A 19,332-nucleotide genomic window follows, 5' to 3' on the forward strand; every position below is an offset into this window, starting at 1 on the left:
AAAAAAAAAAAAAGAAAAAAAAATTGTTTAACTTTCCATGTAACAACTAAAATTGTGGTTTTGTTTGATCTAATCCCTTTTAATTAAGATCAATAAGTCACCTTTATATGAACAAACATGGAAAAAAATGTAATATCATAGAATATTAAAAGAATTAAAGATTGGAACAAAGCAGTAAAAATTGTTGTTGGATATCTTATAATCATCTCTACATGTTGAAAGAACCAAAAAATCTGTTTGATATAAAAATCTTTATTTCATAGAAACACAGGTGAACAGAGAAACTAAGAATTTGAAAAAAAGCTTTGAAAAAGAGAAAGAAACGGAAGATCAGTGACATGTGAGAATCCCAGTAAATCAGATCAGTACTGGGAACACTGGTCTCTCCTCAGTGTCTCTGAGAGTGGAGACTGGGAGCCCTGGGTGGCCTCACAGGTCACAGAGCCCACCTTCCTCCACTGGTCTGCAGAGAGCCTCAGGGTGCTGCTCCAGCTGTAGTGGCCGTCCTTCTGCAGCACCCCGGGGCTCCTGCTGTCCTCATAGCTGCTGCTGCTGCTGCCGTCCACCTTCCAGGACAGACTCCAGTCTGAGGGGAAGCCCTTGTTGGCCAGACACATGAGTGTGGCCTTCCCCTGCTGCAGCTCCTCTGTGGAGGGGGGCAGCACCGTCAGGGTGGGACGGACTTGACCCACTGCAGAAAGAGAGGACACATTACAGACATTAGATGAAACCCCTCCTCAATGTTTCACTTCTTGCTTTTAGTTCAGTAACCATAGTAACGGACAGGCATCACTGCTGAACCACAGCAACAGACAGGTTTCAGTACTAAAGATAAAAATGTTCAAGACATTTTTTAGATGTTTTCAGCTTCTTGTGATTCACTTTGTTTCAAACTAAAATCATAGATTAGAATTTAAAACTAGATGTTTCACCTTCACACCATCTTGTCACTTCTGCTTCAGTAAATAAATTCTTCACTGTTTTCACAAATTATTATTCTATATCATTTAACGAATGCAAAATCTTTCAAATCTACTCTTTCCTCCCCCCCCATAGTTACCACTACAATATGATGACATTAAATCAAACTCCCACATGCAGTGATCTAAGTAAGTAAAGTTTATATATAAAACACTTTTCACAGATAAAAATCATAAAGTGTTGGACATTAAATGGCTGCAATAAAACATAATAATTTTCATAAAATAAATAATAACCATCAACAATAAGCTTTTCTGAATAAAATAGTTTAACTGCTTTTTAAAAGAGTCCATGGAGTGGACCACATGGAGGGGCAAATGTGAAACTTTCTACCTGATACGTGACGACATGGGTCAGTATATTTACCACATTTCTGGTTAAAGACACAAAAACTTCTGATGGGTCTGGAATTTTCTTTCATATAGATACGAAGTTTGTGCAGAACAACTAACTAGTTTAAACAAAAACTTTAACTTGTTAAGTTAACAGATTGAACATGTTAGAAACATTTTTGATCCTCATCAGTTTTCTGAAATCTAAAAATTTCCTGACTAAAACAGTAAAGACTCAGATTTTCAGAGTTTAGACTGAACAATTAAGTAATGATCTGATTCAGAAGCAAAATCTATCTGCAAACTTATGTTATCAGAGACAAAATAACACAGAACAATATTACTGAAGATGGTTTTAGTGTTTCCAAATATAGAATCTCACTTTACCAAATAATTACACCAATCTTATAAAACCTCTTTTATAGATGACCAATATTCTGGTTAGGCAATAAAAAAATAAACAAATGTTTACATTTGAGTTCATAAAGAATTAAGTTTACTTACAGTTAACATCCAGTCTGGTTCCTCCACCGAACGTGTACCACAGTGATACAAACTCATTGAACCGCCGTACAAAAACCTCTGACTGTACAGAGACACGGCTCTCTGACTCTGGAACAAACAATGCAGCAGAACATTTCAAGTGTTTGGGAACTAAGAATTTGCTGACAAAATATTTCACGAACATGAGAATAATATTTTTCTTTATTGTACAATGATGGATATTTTTAAGTGATTTAAACATAAAGACACGTATACTTAGAAAAAGACCATAAACACAAATTTAAAGGAATAACCAGACAATTTATGCTGCATAAAAACTGTATAAAAGGATTTAATAAACCTGAATAACAGATTATAGACAGCACTACATCATTGAGATTGCTCTGACCAAAGTCATTAATGACATATGTTTGAACACAGACAATGGAAAAATGTCACTCTTAGTCTTATTGGACCTCAGTGCATTTGAAAACAATATATTGCTTAAAAGACTGGAGAACTGTGTGGGCTCTCCAGTGTATTTACAGGTTCTACCTAAAACATTAATTTGACACCTGCAACTTATTCACATCTCTGCTGCTTGAGTCCTCACTAAGAACGCGAAAGTGGACCACATCAGTTCAGCTCTGAGGTCTTTACACTGGCTGCCTGCTCGTCAGAGGATAGACTTTAAAGTTCTGCTGCTGGTCTATAAAGCTCTGAATGGTTCAGGACCAAAATACATCAGTGACCTCTTGAACCTGCCAGAACCTTCAGGTCATCTGGATCCAGTTTCTTATCAGTTCCCAGAGTCAGAACTAAACATGGAGAAGCCACATTCAGCTTCTATGCTCCATATATCTGGAACAAACTCCCAGAAAGCCTCAGATCAGGTGAAACACTGAGTTTATTTAAATCCATGTTAATACCCACCTGTTCTCCGCTGTATTTCAATAGGTTTTTATTTAAAAATCCAGATCTGAATCTAGTTCTTTTAAGCTGAAATTGTTAAACTTGATCATGTTTAAATACTGTTTTTCCCCTTAGTGGAACATTATTTCTTGCATTTTATCCATTTTATGTTAGCCTTTTTCTGTTTATTTAATTTTATTTATTTTAATCTTTTTAATGCACTTGTATTGCTTTCTACACCCTGCTGTAATGTTTTATGTAAAGCACTTTGAATTGTCTTGTACATGAAATGTGCTATACAAATACATTAGCCTTGCCCCATTTGTTATTCCATGTTGGGAATATGATGTTCATACAACAAGTAAGTACAGTTAATTTAAGAGCTTTTCAAACATGGATAGTCATAAAGTGCTGGACACATAAAGAGTAAAATAATAATAAAATTATGTACCAAAGTAGCCAAAAAAAAAGATGGCATAAGACACAATAAAATAAACAGTGAGTGGAAAATAAAACTCTCAACTAAAAGCCTGTTTTAATCAGAAAGTTTTTAGCTATGTTTTAAAGGACTCCACAGATTTAACTAAATGTAGTTGAAGTGAACTGTTACACAAGCTTGGTACCACAGACTGAAAGCTTCTGTCCCTCCTGGTCTTTGTTCGTGTACGAGGAACAACAAACATTCTGAGCCAGAGAACAAAGACAGCGAGCAGCAGTGGATTTTATAAGAAACTGACATTTATAATCTGGGGTCTGATCATTTACTGTTTTCTAAGTCAATATAATTTTTTCCCTTAGGAATTAATCAAGTATTTTTCCTATAAGAATTTTAAACAAATCTAATAATAAGTGAGATAAAGTAAAGAGTATAAAACAGGAGTGATGTGAGCTTGTTTGATTGAATGTATTAATAATCTGGCTGCAGCATTTTGAATAGACTGTAGATGTAAAAGAGGTGATGATTTGTGCAAGTTGTTAAACAGGGAATTACAATAACACAAATGCATGAATAATTCTTCCAGTTCAGCTCTGGAGACCATATGCCACAATTTATAAATGTTGCTTGAGTTACAGAAAAAAAAATGAGAAAGATTTTACGGTAAATAAAAAAATGTTGGCTACTACACCTTTTTTTTTATTGTAAATAAAGGGATTAATTTAGGCAAGGCAAGGCCTTTAATTTATTATTTAGAAAGTTCTCCATTAAACTCAAACTCAAATCACATTCAAGTCAATAAACACATTTCTTTTCAGTATATTGATTAACTGACTTATTCACTGGTAAACATCATCATCAGATTGGTCCCAGCGCTGGGTGAACTGGTAGATGAATGAGTAGAAAGTTCACATCTGTTTTGTAGTATTTAGATAAAGATTAGGAAACATTGTATATAAACATTTTTCTATACAACATAACCTATCAAATGTAAATCTGAATCTAAAATTATGATGACATTATATTCACATAAACTAAATGATTCATTGATAATCATCATCAGATTGATTCATGTCCCTGCTGGAGTCAGAACATTTCCATAGAGAAACACTTTGCATCAGCAGCACCATGCTCCAGTGCTCTGGGAGAGTTTATAGTCCTGAGAGTTGAAGACTGGATAACTAACAGCTGTCCTTCATGACAACAGAAGCCACAGAAATCCTCCTCATCAATAACATGACTTTGATCTGCGTCCTCATCTGGACTCTCCTCTGCTGCTGCTTCACAGGTAAAATACAATCAAATTGTTCTCCTCTATGAACATCCATCCATTTGAAATGAAGCCATAATGAAAAAAATAATTCATTCTATGTTTCTGTCTTTGCATCCTCAGGGTCCAGAGGACAGGTCACAGTAACTCAGCCTGCAGCAGTGACATCTGATCTGGGAGGAACCGTCACCATTAGCTGTAAAACCAGTCATCAGTTTTGGGGCTGTAGCAGTGCCTACTGTTTAGCCTGGTACCAGCAAAATGATGGAAACACTCCTAAATTACTGATTTACTACACAAATCAACGCATGTCAGGGACTTCAGATCGTTTTTCAGGAAGTGGATCTGGGACTGACTTCACTCTGACCATCAGCAGGCTCCAGGCTGACGATGCTGGAGTTTATCACTGTCAGGGTGGTAACACAGTCAACAGTCAGTATGTGTTCGCACAGTGAAAAATCCTCGTACAAAAACGTCCTTCAGTCAGACTGAACAGAAACTGAACTGACTGATGCAGCTGAAGCTGCTGAGGACACTGATACGGTTCACAAAACACACACATTGTTCACACACACATTTTATATTCAAATTAATCTTTAGTCTCAACAATAAACGTTGTGTTTACATGTTCTTCAAGCCAACGTTTCCTCTGAAGACACCAACATCAGGTCTGCCTTTGACTGTCTGTCATCTCTCAGCTTGGGTCAAAGTGCAAAGTCTAAATGGCAACTTTTGTTTTTTATTCAACATTTAAAATATTTTTCATCCTCCTATCACCATGACAACCCTATGTCCTGGTAAACATGGTTAAATGTTTACAGCAACATCTGTACAGCATATAGTTTATTTTTCACCAACATATTCTGTAGTGCTGTCAGTGTTGAAGATAATGTGGGACAAAAACAAACTGAACACATAATTATTAAGAAAGGGATCAGAGCAGTCCATGATGAATTATATTCATTCTGTCTGGATCATCACTTCATTCTAAACATCAGGAGCGTTCAGGCTGAAAATGCTGCAGTTTATTATTGTAAAGGTGGAAACACCATCACCTTGTTGTATGAACATGTTAAAGTGTTGCTCATCACACCTCCATCAATAAGACTGAACAGAAACTGAAATGAACATGAAGCTCTACGTTAATGTGAAAAATTAACACTGATACACAAACTGGTTTTAAATTGATCAAAGTTTACAACACAAACATGGATAACTACTTTGTCTGCTTCATTAAATAAATTCTTCACTGTTTTCACAAATGATTATTTTATATCATTTGAAGAATGTAAAATCTTTCAAATCTACTCTTTCCTCCTCCCCATAGTTACCACTACAATATGATGACATTAAATCAATCTCCCACATGCAGTGATGTAAGTAAATGAAGTTTATTTATAAAACACTTTTCACAGATAAAAATCTCAAAGTATTGGACATAAAATGGCTGCAATAAAACAACATAATAATTTTCATAAAATAAATAATTATCAACAAAAAGCTTTCCTGAATAAAATAGTTTTCTACTGCTTTTTGAAAGAGTCCATGGAGTGGACCACATGGAGGGGCAAATGTGAAACTTTCTACCTGATATGTGACGACATGGGTCATTATTTTTACCACATTTCTGGTTAAAGACACAAAAACTTCTTCTAATCATCTCGAATTTTCTATCACATAGATACGAAACTTTTGCAGAAAAACTAACTAGTTTAAACAAAAACTTTAACTTGTTAAGTTAACAGGTTGAACATGTTAGAAACATTTTTTATCAATTTTCTAAGATCTAATTATTTCCTGACTAAAACAGTAAAGACTCAGATTTTCAGAGTTTAGACTGATCAGTTAAGTAATGATCTGATTTAGAAGCAAAATTTATCTGCAAACTTACAATATCAGGGACAAAATAACACAGAACAATATTACTGAAGATGGTTTTAGTGTTTCCAAATATAAAATCTCACTGTACCAAATAATTACACCAATTATATAAAACCACATTTATAGATTACTAGTCTTTTGGTTAAGGAAAAAACAAGATAAATAATGATTAATAGTGAAAATATAAAGATAAATTGTAAATGAAAATATTAGTTGAATTTACTATTAAGTTCCTGATTAAACAAAAGCTCAAATAACATAAAAAAAAAAAAACAAAAAAAAAAAACACACATTTATCATTATACTTATAAACTGACTTGATTCATTTATAAACATTATCAGATTAATCCAAGTCCCTGCTGGAGTCAGAACATTTTCATAGAGAAACACTTTGCATCAGCAGCACCATGCTCCAGTGCTCTGGGAGAGTTTATAGTCCTGAGAGTTGAAGACTGGATGACTGACAGCTGTCCTTCATGACAACAGAAGCCACAGAAATCCTCCTCATCAATAACATGACTTTGATCTGCGTCCTCATCTGGACTCTCCTCTGCTTCACAGGTAAAGTACAATCATAAAGTTTTCCGCTATGAACATCCATTCATTTGAAATGAAGCCATAACAAAACAATAATTCATTCTATGTTTCTGTCTCCTTATCCTCAGGGTCCAAAGGGCAGGTCACAGTGACTCAGCCTGCAGAAGTAACATCTGATCTGGGAGGAACCGTCTCTATTAGCTGTAACATCAGTCATGAGATTTGGGGCTGTAGCAGTGCCTACTGTTTATCCTGGTACCAACAAAAGGATGTAAACACTCCTAAATTACTGATTTACTACACAAATGAAAGCATGTCAGGGATTTCAGATCGTTTTTCAGGAAGTGGATCTGGGTATGACTTCACTCTGACCATCAGCAGGCTCCAGGCTGACGATGCTGGAGTTTATTACTGTCAGGGTATAACCACAGTCAACAGTCAGTATGTGTTCACACAGTGAAAAATCCTCGTACAAAAACCTCCTTCAGTCAGACTGAACAGAAACTGAACTGACTGATGAAGCTGGAAGCTGCTGAGGACACTGATACGTTTCACAAAACACACACATTGTTCACACACATCATCATCACACAGAAACCAACATCAGGTCTGCCTTTCACTGTCCGTCATCTCTCAGTTTGGGTCAAAGTGCAAAGTCTAGATGACAATCCCGGTAACAGAGCAGTCAGTGATGAATTATATTCATTCTGTCTGGATCAGCACTTCATTCTAAACATCAGGAGCGTTCAGGCTGAAAATGCTGCAGTTTATTATTGTAAAGGTGGAAACACCATCATCTGGTTGTATGAACATGTTAAAGTGTTGCTCATCACACCTCCATCAATAAGACTGAACAGAAACTGAAATGAACATGAAGCTCTACGTTAATGTGAAAAATTAACACTGATACACAAACTGGTTTTTATTTGATCAAAGTTTACAACACAAACAGATAAAAAACTTAGTAGAGCAAGTTTTCCTAAACCAAGAGCTTTTGTTGCAGACAAACATCAGATCTTCCTCTCAACATGTGTCACCTCTGAGTTTTAATCATACAACGTAAAGAAAAACTCTGTATAGACTGTATGTGTTTGCATATGTGTCCTGCCTCTCTGCTCCCAGCTGTTAAGAGGTCAGTGTTGATCAGTGGCTGTTCAGACCTTTCAGAGACACTGAACACACCAGCAGCACAATGATGATGTCACTGACTCTACTGCTGACCACCCTGGGGCTCCTTGTTCAGGGTGAGACTCTCTTGTGAAAACTTTGCTTCAGGATGCAACCAGGTTCACCACAATGATGTTCTGCTGTGATGGAGAAACACTGGAACAAGCAGCTTTCACCTTCTTCCATCTATTCTCCATCTTAAAGAAAAATCTTTCTTCATCTTTCTCAAAGCTGGATTTGTCTCAGTAACTCTTCTACTGTTTTCCAGGTTCATCAGGAGAAATCATCCTGACTCAGACTCCTGGATCTCAGTCTGTTGTTCCAGGACAGACTGTTTCCATCACATGTAAAACCAGTACAGATGTTAGCGACTGGCTTCACTGGTATCTTCAGAAACCAGGAGAAGTTACTAAATTTCTTATTTATCGAGCTACAACTCTTCAGTCAGGATTTCCAAGTCGTTTTAGTGGAAGTGGATATGGGACTGACTTCACTCTGACCATCAGTGGAGTTCAGGCTGAAGATTCAGGAGTTTATTACTGTCAGCAGAGTTTAAGCACACCGTTCACACAGTGATACAACGTCGTACAAAAACCTCCCTCAGCTGGAGAAGAACTGATCTGAAGCAACAGCTGCACTGAAACTAGAACAACAGAGATTTCACTAAACAATCTTGTTTAAAAAATACTCTTAACAAATCAAATCTCATTGAATATATTTATAAAATGTTTTTTCCTTTTAATCATGTTAAACACAAAATGTAACTCTGTAGAATAATTTAAGCTAAATTCCGAAACATTTTAATATGTTAAAACAATTTTATTAATTAACGAAGATCTAAATTTAATTTCAAATAATAATTACAGTATTTTAATGATATGACTGCAGAGGAAATGAGTCTTGAAAGCCTTTATTATGTTTATGTAATGAGAACAATATTTTAAGAAATATTAAGGAAAACTTACTGCATATATATTTTATTTCTATCCATTACTCTAAAATGAAGCCAAAAAAACAATGAAGCTGCTTCATGTTTGTGTCTCTGTATCCTCAGAGTCTAAAATCCAGGCTCCAGGAACTTAGCCTGCAGCAGTGAGATCTGCTCTGGGAGACTCTGTCACCATCAGCTGGAAGACCAGCAGTTTTCTAAACCTGCTTCATCTTCTTCTTAGTTGCCAGCCTGGGGACTTGATCCAGATCCAGTTTTCTAGACCCAAGCCCACCAGCTATCACTCAATAATGCATAAAATTGTCCTTCACTTCTAATAATGTATTTGTATTTGGTCCCAGTGGCTTTTGTGAACCCTGCTCCATTGATTTGGGGCCTTTGACAGGTTTTTTAAAATCTCAAACTTTTAAGATGAACAGCGATTTTAAACTGGATAGTCAAATCAGCTCTGTAGTGATGTCCAGCTTTTTCCACATCAGACATCTTGCTAAGGTCAAACCTTTTCTTGAAAAACAACACATTGAAACAGTAATCCATGCCTTCACTACATCCCAGCTGGATTACTGTAATGCTCTTTATTTTGGGGTTAGCCAGTCCTCCCTCGCACGTCTCCAGTTGGCGCAAAATGCAGCTGCACGCCTCCTAGCTGTAGTACGTAAGGTGGAGCACATAACCCCCATCCTGACCTCACTTCACTGGCTGCCAGTGGACTACAGAGTTAATTTTAAGATTCTTGTATTTGTTTTTAAATCTTTAAATGGTCTGGCCCCTCCTTACCTCTCTGAGCTTCTCCACCCCTACACTCCTGCTCGGTGCCTCAGGTCAGCTGACCTGCTGCTCCTGGACGTACCAAGGTCCATACGGAAGCTCAGAGGGGACGGAGCTTTTAAAGTCGCTGGTCCAAAACTGTGGAATGAGCTCCGTCTCCACATTAGACAAGCTTCTTCGTTGTCTATTTTTAAAACTCATCTTAAAACCCATTTTTTTTCTTTGGCTTTCAGCCCACTATGAGACTGTTTCTAGTGTGCTGTGGTTTGTTTTATTTATTGGTTTTATTTGTTTAGAATTTGTTTATTCCTTTAAAATTGCTTATTGTTTTAAAACTGTTTTAATTATTTTATGATATTATTTATTTCCCAGTTGATTTTTGTATTTTTATGTGTTGCTTTGTCCATTTATGTACAGCACTTTGTTTAAGCTGTTGTTGTTTTAAAGGGCTATATAAATAAATGTGAGTTGAGTTGAGTTCATCCAAGAAAAAAAATGTTTAAGTGAATAATAAAGACATGAAAAATAAGATGAGTTGAAAACAAACATCTTTATTTTCTGAAAACATGAATTCATTCACTAAGTTATGAAAAACAGAAAAAAAAAATCATTTAAAAAGAGAGAAAGTAACAGAAGAAAACCAGAATGAGAGTCCCTATGAGTCTTGTCAGTACTGGGAACACTGGTCTCTCCTCAGTGTCTCTGAGAGTGGAGACTGGGAGCCCTGGGTGGCCTCACAGGTCACAGAGCCCACCTTCCTCCACTGGTCTGCAGAGAGCCTCAGGGTGCTGCTCCAGCTGTAGTGGCCGTCCTTCTGCAGCACCCCGGGGCTCCTGCTGTCCTCATAGCTGCTGCTGCTGCTGCCGTCCACCTTCCAGGACAGACTCCAGTCTGAGGGGAAGCCCTTGTTGGCCAGACACATGAGCGTGGCCTTCCCCTGCTGCAGCTCCTCTGTGGAGGGGGGCAGCACCGTCAGGGTGGGACGGACTTGACCCACTGCAGAAAGAGAGGACACGTTACAGACATTAGATGAAACTCCTCCTCAACGTTTTACTTCTTGCTTTTAGTTCAGTAACCATAGTAACGGACAGGCATCACTGCTGAACCACAGCAACAGACAGGTTTCAGTACTAAAGATAAAAATGTTCAAGACATTTTTTAGATGTTTTCAGCTTCTTGTGATTCACTTTGCTTCAAATTAAAATCATATATTAGAATTTAAAAATAGATCTTTCACCTTCACACCATCTTGTCATTTGTCTGCTTCACTAAATAAATTCTTCACTGTTTTTACAAATGTTATTTTATATCATTTGAAGAATGTAAAATCTTTCAGATCTACTCTTTTCTCCTCCCCATAGTTACCACTACAATATGATGACATTAAATCAATCTCCCACATGCAGTGATGTAAGTAAGTAAAGTTTATTTATAAAACAATTTTCACAGATAAAAATAACAAAGTGCTGGACATAAAATGGCTGCAATAAAGCAACATAATAATTATCAAAAAAATGAATAAAAACCTTCAACAAAAAGCTGTACTGAATATTTAAAAGAGTCCATGGAGTGGACCACATGGACGGACAAATGTGGAACTTTCTACCTGATACGTGATGACATGGGTCAGTATATTTACCACATTTCTGGTTAAAGACACAAAAACGTCTGATCGGTCTGGAATTTTCTTTAATATAGATACGAAGTTTGTGCAGAAAAACTAACTAGTGTAAAAAAAAACTTCAACTTGTTAAGATAACAGATTGAACATGTTAGAAACATTTTTGATCAGTTTTCTGAAATCTAATAATTTCCTGACTAAAACAGTAAAGACTCAGATTTTCAGAGTTTAGACTGATCAGTTAAATAATGATCTGATTCAGAAGCAAAATTTATCTGCAAACTTACGATATCAGAGACAAAATAACACAGAACAATATTACTGAAGATGGTTTTAGTGTTTCCAAATATAGAATCTACCTTTACCAAATAATTACACCAATCATATAAAACCTCTTTTATAGATGACCAATATTCTGGTTAGGCAATAAAAAAATAAACAAATGTTTACATTTTAGTTAATAAAGAATTAAATGTACTTACAGTTAACTTCCAGTCTGGTTCCTCCACCGAACGTGTACCACAGTGATACAAACTCATTGAACCGCCGTACAAAAACCTCTGACTGTACAGAGACACGGCTCTCTGACTCTGCAACAAACAATGCAGCAGAACATTTCAACTGTTTGTGAACTGAGAATTTGCTGACAAAATATTTCACAAACATGAGAATAATATTTTTCTTTATTGTACAATGATGGATATTTTTAAGGTATTTAAACATAAAGACACAAATACTTAGAAAATGACCATAAACACAAATATAAAGGAAAAACCAGGCAATTTATGCTGCATAAAAACTGTATAAAAGGATTTAATAAACCTAAATAACAGAATTGTTAATCCATGTTCGAACATACTTAAAATATCTTAACACTGATTAAATACCAAAGCAACCAATGAAAAGATGGCAAAAGACACAATAAAATAAACAGCTAGAGAAAAATAAAACTCTCAACTAAAAGCCTGTTTTAATCAGAAAGTTTTAGCTATGTTTTAAAGGACTCCACAGATTTAACTAAATGTAGTTGAAGTGGACTGTTACACAAGCTTGGTACCACAGACTGAAAGCTTCTGTCCCTCCTGGTCTTTGGTCGTATACGAGGGACAACAAACATTCTGAGCCAGAGAACAAAGACAGCGAGCAGCAGTGGATTTTATAAGAAGCTGACATTTATAATCTGGGGTCTGATCATTTACTGCTCTCTAAGTCAATATAATTTTTCTCCCTTAGGAATTAATAAAGTAATTTTCCTATAAGAATATTAAACAAATCTAATAATAAGTGAGATAAAGTAAAGAGTATAAAACAGGAGTGATGTGAGCTTGTTTGATTGAATGTATTAATAATCTGGCTGCAGCATTTTGAATAGACTGGAGGCATAAAAGAGGTGATGATTTGTGCAAGTTGTTAAATAAATAATTAAAATAATCTAAGCACGAGGACACAAATGCATGAATAATTCTTCCAGTTTAGCTCTGGAGACCATATGTCACAATTTATAAATGTTGTTTGAGTTACATAAAAAATAATGAGAAAGATTTTACACGGTATTTGAAAAAAAAAAGTTTGTTATTACACATTTATTGATTGTAAATAAAGAGCTCAATTTAATTTATTGTTTAGAAAGTTCTGCATTAAAATCAAGCTCAAATCACATTTAAGTGAATGAAGACATTTCTTTTCAGTATTTTGATTAACTGACTGATTAACTGGTAAACATCATCATCAGATTGGTCCCAGCGCTGGCTGAACTGGTAGATGAATGAGTAGAACGTTAAAATCTGTTTTGTAGTATTTAGATAAAGATTAGGAAACATTATATGTAAACTGTTTTCTATACATCATAACCTCTTATGTTAATCTGAATTTAAAATTATGATGACATAATATTCACATAAACTAAATGATTCATTTATAATCATCAGCAGATTGATCCAAGTCCTGCTGGAGTCAGAACATTTCCATAGAGAAACACTTTGCATCAGCAGCACCATGCTCCAGTGCTCTGGGAGAGTTTATAGTCCTGAGAGTTGAAGACTGGATGACTGACAGCTGTCCTTCATGACAACAGAAGCCACAGAAATCCTCCTCATCAATAACATGACTTTGATCTGCGTCCTCATCTGGACTCTCCTCTGCTTCACTCAGGGTGAGGAAAATCATTGTTCTGTGATGTGAAAATCATTTGGAGTGTAGCTGAGTTTCACCTCACCATCTCATGTCCAGTGTTTCTTCTCTCTCCTCAGGGTCTGTTGGACAGAATGTTGTTGTGACTCAGTCAGCAGCCAAATCAGTGCAGCTCGGACAAACTGTCTCTATTGACTGTAAAGTCAATCCAAAAGCATATCACTTCTCTGGTTCACAGTACTGCCTGGCCTGGTACCATCAGAAACCTGGAGAAGCTACTAAAGCTCTGATCTACTTTACATCAAGCAGATTTTCAGGAATCTCCTCCAGATTCAGTGGAAGTGGAGCAGGGAATGGAGTTGACTTCACTCTGACCATCAGTGGAGTTCAGGCTGAAGATTCAGGAGTTTATTACTGTCAGAGTTATCACAGTGGAGATGTGTTCACACAGTGAAAAAGCATCGTACAAAAACCTCCTTCAGTCAGACTGAATGGAAACTGAACTCAGTGCTGCAGCTGGAAGTTACTCCAGCATTGATATAGTTCAGTAAACACTCACTGCAAACACACAGTAGAGGTGTTTTTATAAAATATACAGTCTGTTTTCATAATAACAGATGGATGATAATATCTTAACATATCTATATGAAATGACATGTTACTGAAGACCCATTTATAATAGTCTAATGGATTAGATTCATACAGAGCGGTTCAAAGCACTCAGGCTTTACATGAATCCTTTATTCATTCGCTCCACATTCACACACTGGTGGTGGTAAGTTACATGTGTATCCACATCTGTCCTGGGCCAGATTGATGGAAATGTGGCTTCCAATCAGCACCAACAACCTCTCCAGTCACCAAACCTTCATACACATTCATACATCAGTGCTGCCAACACTGGAGGCAAGATGGGTCACGTGTTTGTCCAAGAACACAACGACTGATTGTCTGGGATGAAGCAGCTTTCTAACAATGTCATTCTAGCCAACTTTTAATTATATTCATGTAATAAAACACTGAATCAGGTAATAAACAACATATCAGTCAAGTTTTGTTTCCAGTGTTGCAGCACATATGAGTTTAAGTGGTGTGTTATAGTAATGAGGAAGGGACATATAAGTTCATACTTCTGCCAACTACTTTTCTAATATGGTTTTTTACAGTTTTTCTGTTTCTTTCAATGCAGGTAAGAAAATAAAATATTATCCTTCAGCTGAAATTATGATGTATTTAAGTTTTAACTTTCAGTCTAAATAGTTCAATGTTGTATCGATTAGAAGTTCTTAAGATGCTGCATGATGAGTTGAAGACATCTCACTTGACGAGTTCTGCCTGCTGCAGTTGGAAGTTACTGCAGAGACTTGACATTAAACACAAACTGACTTCATTTGATTAAAGTTTACAACACAGACAGTTAGCAAAAACCTTGAGTAACATGTTTCCCTAAACCCAAAGTTTTATCTGTAGACAAACATCAGATCTTCCTCTCAGTGTGTGTCACCTCTGAGCTTTAAGTAAGAAAATGTTTGCAAAAACAAAACAAAAACATACAAAAAAAAAAACTCTTTTTATACCTTAATTCATTCTGTATCTGCTGAGACGTCAACATGATGAATAAAAGTCTGGATTCATCCATTTCTGCAGCTGAGTGACTGTGTGTGTTTGCATATGTGTCCTGCCTCTCTGCTCCCAGCTGTTAAGAGGTCAGTGTTGATCAGTGGCTGTTCAGACCTTTCAGAGACACTGAACACACCAGCAGCACAATGATGATGTCACTGACTCTACTGCTGACCACCCTGGGGCTCCTTGTTCAGGGTGAGACTCTCTTGTGAAAACTTTGCTTCAGGATGCAACCAGGTTCACCACAATGATGTTCTGCTGTGATGGAGAAACACTGAAACAAGCAGCTTTCACCTTCTTCCATCTATTCTCCATCTTAAAGAAAAATCTTTCTTCATCTTTCTCAAAGCTGGATTTGTCTCAGTAACTCTTCTACTGTTTTCCAGGTTCATCAGGAGAAATCATCCTGACTCAGACTCCTAGATCTCAGTCTGTTGTTCCAGGACAGACTGTCTCCATCAGATGTAAAACCAGTACAGGTGTTAACACCAATCTCCACTGGTACCTTCAGAAACCAGGAGAAGCTCCTAAACTCCTGATTCGTTATGCTACAACTCGTCACTCTGGAATTCCGAGTCGTTTTAGTGGAAGTGGATCTGGTTCTGACTTCACTCTGACCATCAATGGAGTTCAGACTGAAGATTCAGGAGTTTATTACTGTCAGCAGCATAACAACTTCCCGTTCACACAGTGATACAACGTCGTACAAAAACCTCCTTCAGCTGGAGAGGAACTGATCTGAACCAACAGCTGCACTGAGACTAACCTGAACATTTTGTTTATCATTTCTTTTTTATTTTAACAAATTCAGTTTTATAAAATTATATCTCACAAAGATTATAGATTTAAAACTCCAGACAAACATCAGTTAAAACAGTTTGATTGCATTTATTTGATATTATTTTAAAGTGAACAACAAGCCAGTCATACATAATCTTAAATTACTGAGATAGAATGAAAAGCTTGATGTGAACATATTTTTTCAAAATACTGTTTTTCAGACCTCGTACTATATTAAGACTGCGTGTGTATGTTTTGCAGCAAACCCGAATTTTATCAGAAAATATACAGAAAATATATTTTCTCTGAAGGGTTTTTATATTAATAGTAATAATTATGACAAACTTACATCAAAACATTGATGTTTTCACTAAATTAAAATTAATAAATTAATCTTTTTTTGGTCTAATACATACATATATATATATATATATATATATATATATATATATATATATATACATATATTGCTTCATTATGTAAATTCAGATATTGTAATTTTCCCATAAAACAACAAAAACATTGTTTTCTCTTTTTTTTTTTTTTTTTTTTTTTTTTAATAGACAAGTCTTTATTCCCTTTTAAATAAGGTCAATAAGACACATTTATATGAAAAAATCTGAAAAAACAAGTGATTTGATAAACAGATATTAAGGATCATATCGTATTAAAATAATATTTAAACACTGAAGCAAAGAAATGAAACCCGTTTTTGAATATCTCTTAATCATCTCTACATGTTGAAAGAACACAGAAAAATATGTTTGATTAAAAATTCTTTATTGTGTAGAAACACAGATTAACAGAGAAACTAAGAATTTGAAAAAAAAGCTTTGAGAAAAAGAAAGAAATGAAATAAAGAGTCAGAGATCAGTGACAGAGTGAAAACATGTGAGCGTCTCAGTAAGTCAGGTCAGTACTGGGAACACTGGTCTCTCCTCAGTGTCTCTGAGAGTGGAGACTGGGAGCCCTGGGTGGCCTCACAGGTCACAGAGCCCACCTTCCTCCACTGGTCTGCAGAGAGCCTCAGGGTGCTGCTCCAGCTGTAGTGGCCGTCCTTCTGCAGCACCCCGGGGCTCCTGCTGTCCTCATAGCTGCTGCTGCTGCTGCCGTCCACCTTCCAGGACAGACTCCAGTCTGAGGGGAAGCCCTTGTTGGCCAGACACATGAGTGTGGCCTTCCCCTGCTGCAGCTCCTCTGTGGAGGGGGGCAGCACCGTCAGGGTGGGGCGGATTTGACCCACTGCAGAAAGAGAGGACACGTTGCAGACATTAGATGAAACCCCTCCTCGATGTTTCACTTCTTGCTTTTAGTTCAGTAACCATAGTAACGGACAGGCATCACTGCTGAACCACAGCAACAGACAGGTTTCAGTACTAAAGATAAAAATGTTCAAGACATTTTTTAGATGTTTTCAGCTTCTTGTGATTCACTTTGCTTCAAATTAAAATCATATATTAGAATTTAAAACCAGATCTTTCACCTTCATACCATCTTGTCACTTGTCTGCTTCACTAAATAAATTCTTCACTGTTTTTACAAATGTTATTTTATATCATTTGAAGATGTAAAATCTTTCAAATCTACTCTTTTCTCCTCCCCATAGTTACCACTACAATATGATGACATTAAATCAATCTCCCACATGCAGTGATGTAAGTAAGTAAAGTTTATTTATAAAACACTTTTCACAGATAAAAATAACAAAGTGCTGGACATAAAATGGCTGAAATAAAGCAACATAATAATTATCAAAAAAATGAATAAAAACCTTCAACAAAAAGCTGTACTGAATATTTAAAAGAGTCCATGGAGTGGACCACATGGACGGACAAATGTGGAACTTTCTACCTGATACGTGACGACATGGGTCAGTATATTTACCACATTTCTGGTTAAAGACACAAAAACTTCTGATGGGTCTTGAATTTTCTTTCACATACGAAGTTTGAGCAGAAACACTAGTTTAAACAAAAACTTTAACTTGTTAAGTTAACAGATTGAACATGTCAGAAACATTTTTGATCCTCATCAGTTTTCTGAAATCTAATAATTTCCTGACTAAAACAGTAAAGACTCAGATTTTCAGAGTTTAGACTGATCAGTTAAATAATGATCTGATTCAGAAGCAAAATTTATCTGCAAACTTATGTTATCAGAGACAAAATAACACAGAACAATATCACTGAAGATGGTTTTAGTGTTTCCAAATATAGAATCTCACATTACTAAATAATTACACCAATCATATAAAACCTCTTTTATAGATTACCAATATTCTGGTTAGGGCATAAAAAAATAAACAAATGTTTACATTTGAGTTCATCAAGTATTAAATGTACTTACAGTTAACATCCAGTCTGGTTCCTCCACCGAACGTGTACCACAGTGATACAAACTCATTGAACCGCCGTACAAAAACCTCTGACTGTACAGAGACACAGCTCTCTGACTGTGCAACAAACAATGCAGCAGAACATTTCAAGTGTTTGTGAACTAAGAATTTGCTGACAAAATATTTCACAAACATGAGAATAATATTTTTCTTTATTGTACAATGATGGATATTTTTAAGGTATTTAAACATAAAGACACAAATACTTAGAAAATGACCATAAACACACATTTAATGGAATAACCAGACAATTTATTCTGCATAAAAACTGTATAAAAGGATTTAATAAACCTAAATAACAGAATTGTTAATCCATGTTCGAACATACTTAAAATATCTTAACACTGATTAAATACCAAAGCAACCAATGAAAAGATGGCAAAAGACACAATAAAATAAACAGCTAGAGAAAAATAAAACTCTCAACTAAAAGCCTGTTTTAATCAGAAAGTTTTAGCTATTTTTTAAAGGACTCCACAGATTTAACTAAATGTAGTTGAAGTGGACTGTTACACAAGCTTGGTACCACAGACTGAAAGCTTCTGTCCCTCCTGGTCTTTGGTCGTATACGAGGGACAACAAACATTCTCAGCCAGAGAACAAAGACAGCGAGCAGCAGTGGATTTTATAAGAAGCTGACATTTATAATCTGGGGTCTGATCATTTACTGCTCTCTAAGTCAATATAATTTTTCTCCCTTAGGAATTAATAAAGTAATTTTCCTATAAGAATTTTAAACAAATCTAATAATAAGTGAGATAAAGTAAAGAGTATAAAACAGGAGTGATGTGAGCTTGTTTGATTGAATGTATTAATAATCTGGCTGCAGCATTTTGAATAGACTGGAGGCATAAAAGAGGTGATGATTTGTGCAAGTTGTTAAATAAATAATTACAATAATCTAAACATAAGGACACAAATGCATGAATAATTCTTCCAGTTCAGCTCTGGAGACCATATGTACCAATTTATAAATGTTGTTTGAGTTACATAAAAAATAATGAGAAAGATTTTACACGGTATTTGAAAGAAAAAAAGTTTTTTATTACACATTTATAGATTGTAAA

General features: G+C 35.9%; 8 gene segments (V, D, J or C); 5 read left to right on the forward strand and 3 right to left on the reverse strand.

The window, feature by feature from the left end:
- Positions 1 to 257: 257 nt before the first annotated feature.
- LOC121656349 lies at positions 258 to 3,391 on the reverse strand. The segment is given in 4 exon segments: positions 258 to 691; positions 1,818 to 1,925; positions 3,160 to 3,223; positions 3,332 to 3,391. Coding segments are annotated over 4 exon segments (561 nt in total).
- A 989-nt stretch (positions 3,392 to 4,380) lies between these two features.
- Positions 4,381 to 4,869, forward strand: LOC121656350. The segment is given in 2 exon segments: positions 4,381 to 4,432; positions 4,538 to 4,869. Coding segments are annotated over 2 exon segments (384 nt in total).
- A 323-nt stretch (positions 4,870 to 5,192) lies between these two features.
- On the forward strand, positions 5,193 to 7,292 carry LOC121656351. The segment is given in 2 exon segments: positions 5,193 to 5,211; positions 6,961 to 7,292. Coding segments are annotated over 2 exon segments (351 nt in total).
- A 677-nt stretch (positions 7,293 to 7,969) lies between these two features.
- On the forward strand, positions 7,970 to 8,585 carry LOC121656231. The segment is given in 2 exon segments: positions 7,970 to 8,076; positions 8,268 to 8,585. Coding segments are annotated over 2 exon segments (360 nt in total).
- Positions 8,586 to 10,242: 1,657 nt separating this feature from the next.
- Positions 10,243 to 12,454, reverse strand: LOC121656352. The segment is given in 3 exon segments: positions 10,243 to 10,712; positions 11,820 to 11,927; positions 12,439 to 12,454. Coding segments are annotated over 3 exon segments (453 nt in total).
- A 986-nt stretch (positions 12,455 to 13,440) lies between these two features.
- Positions 13,441 to 13,921, forward strand: LOC121656353. The segment is given in 2 exon segments: positions 13,441 to 13,489; positions 13,587 to 13,921. Coding segments are annotated over 2 exon segments (384 nt in total).
- Positions 13,922 to 15,054: 1,133 nt separating this feature from the next.
- On the forward strand, positions 15,055 to 15,784 carry LOC121656232. The segment is given in 2 exon segments: positions 15,055 to 15,285; positions 15,477 to 15,784. Coding segments are annotated over 2 exon segments (360 nt in total).
- Positions 15,785 to 16,718: 934 nt separating this feature from the next.
- LOC121656257 lies at positions 16,719 to 18,264 on the reverse strand. The segment is given in 2 exon segments: positions 16,719 to 17,112; positions 18,217 to 18,264. A coding segment is annotated over 1 exon segment (255 nt).
- Between the last annotated feature and the right edge of the window lie 1,068 nt (positions 18,265 to 19,332).

Source organism: Melanotaenia boesemani, chromosome 17, assembly GCF_017639745.1.
Source record: "Melanotaenia boesemani isolate fMelBoe1 chromosome 17, fMelBoe1.pri, whole genome shotgun sequence".
In the NCBI taxonomy this organism is placed as follows: domain Eukaryota; kingdom Metazoa; phylum Chordata; class Actinopteri; order Atheriniformes; family Melanotaeniidae; genus Melanotaenia; species Melanotaenia boesemani.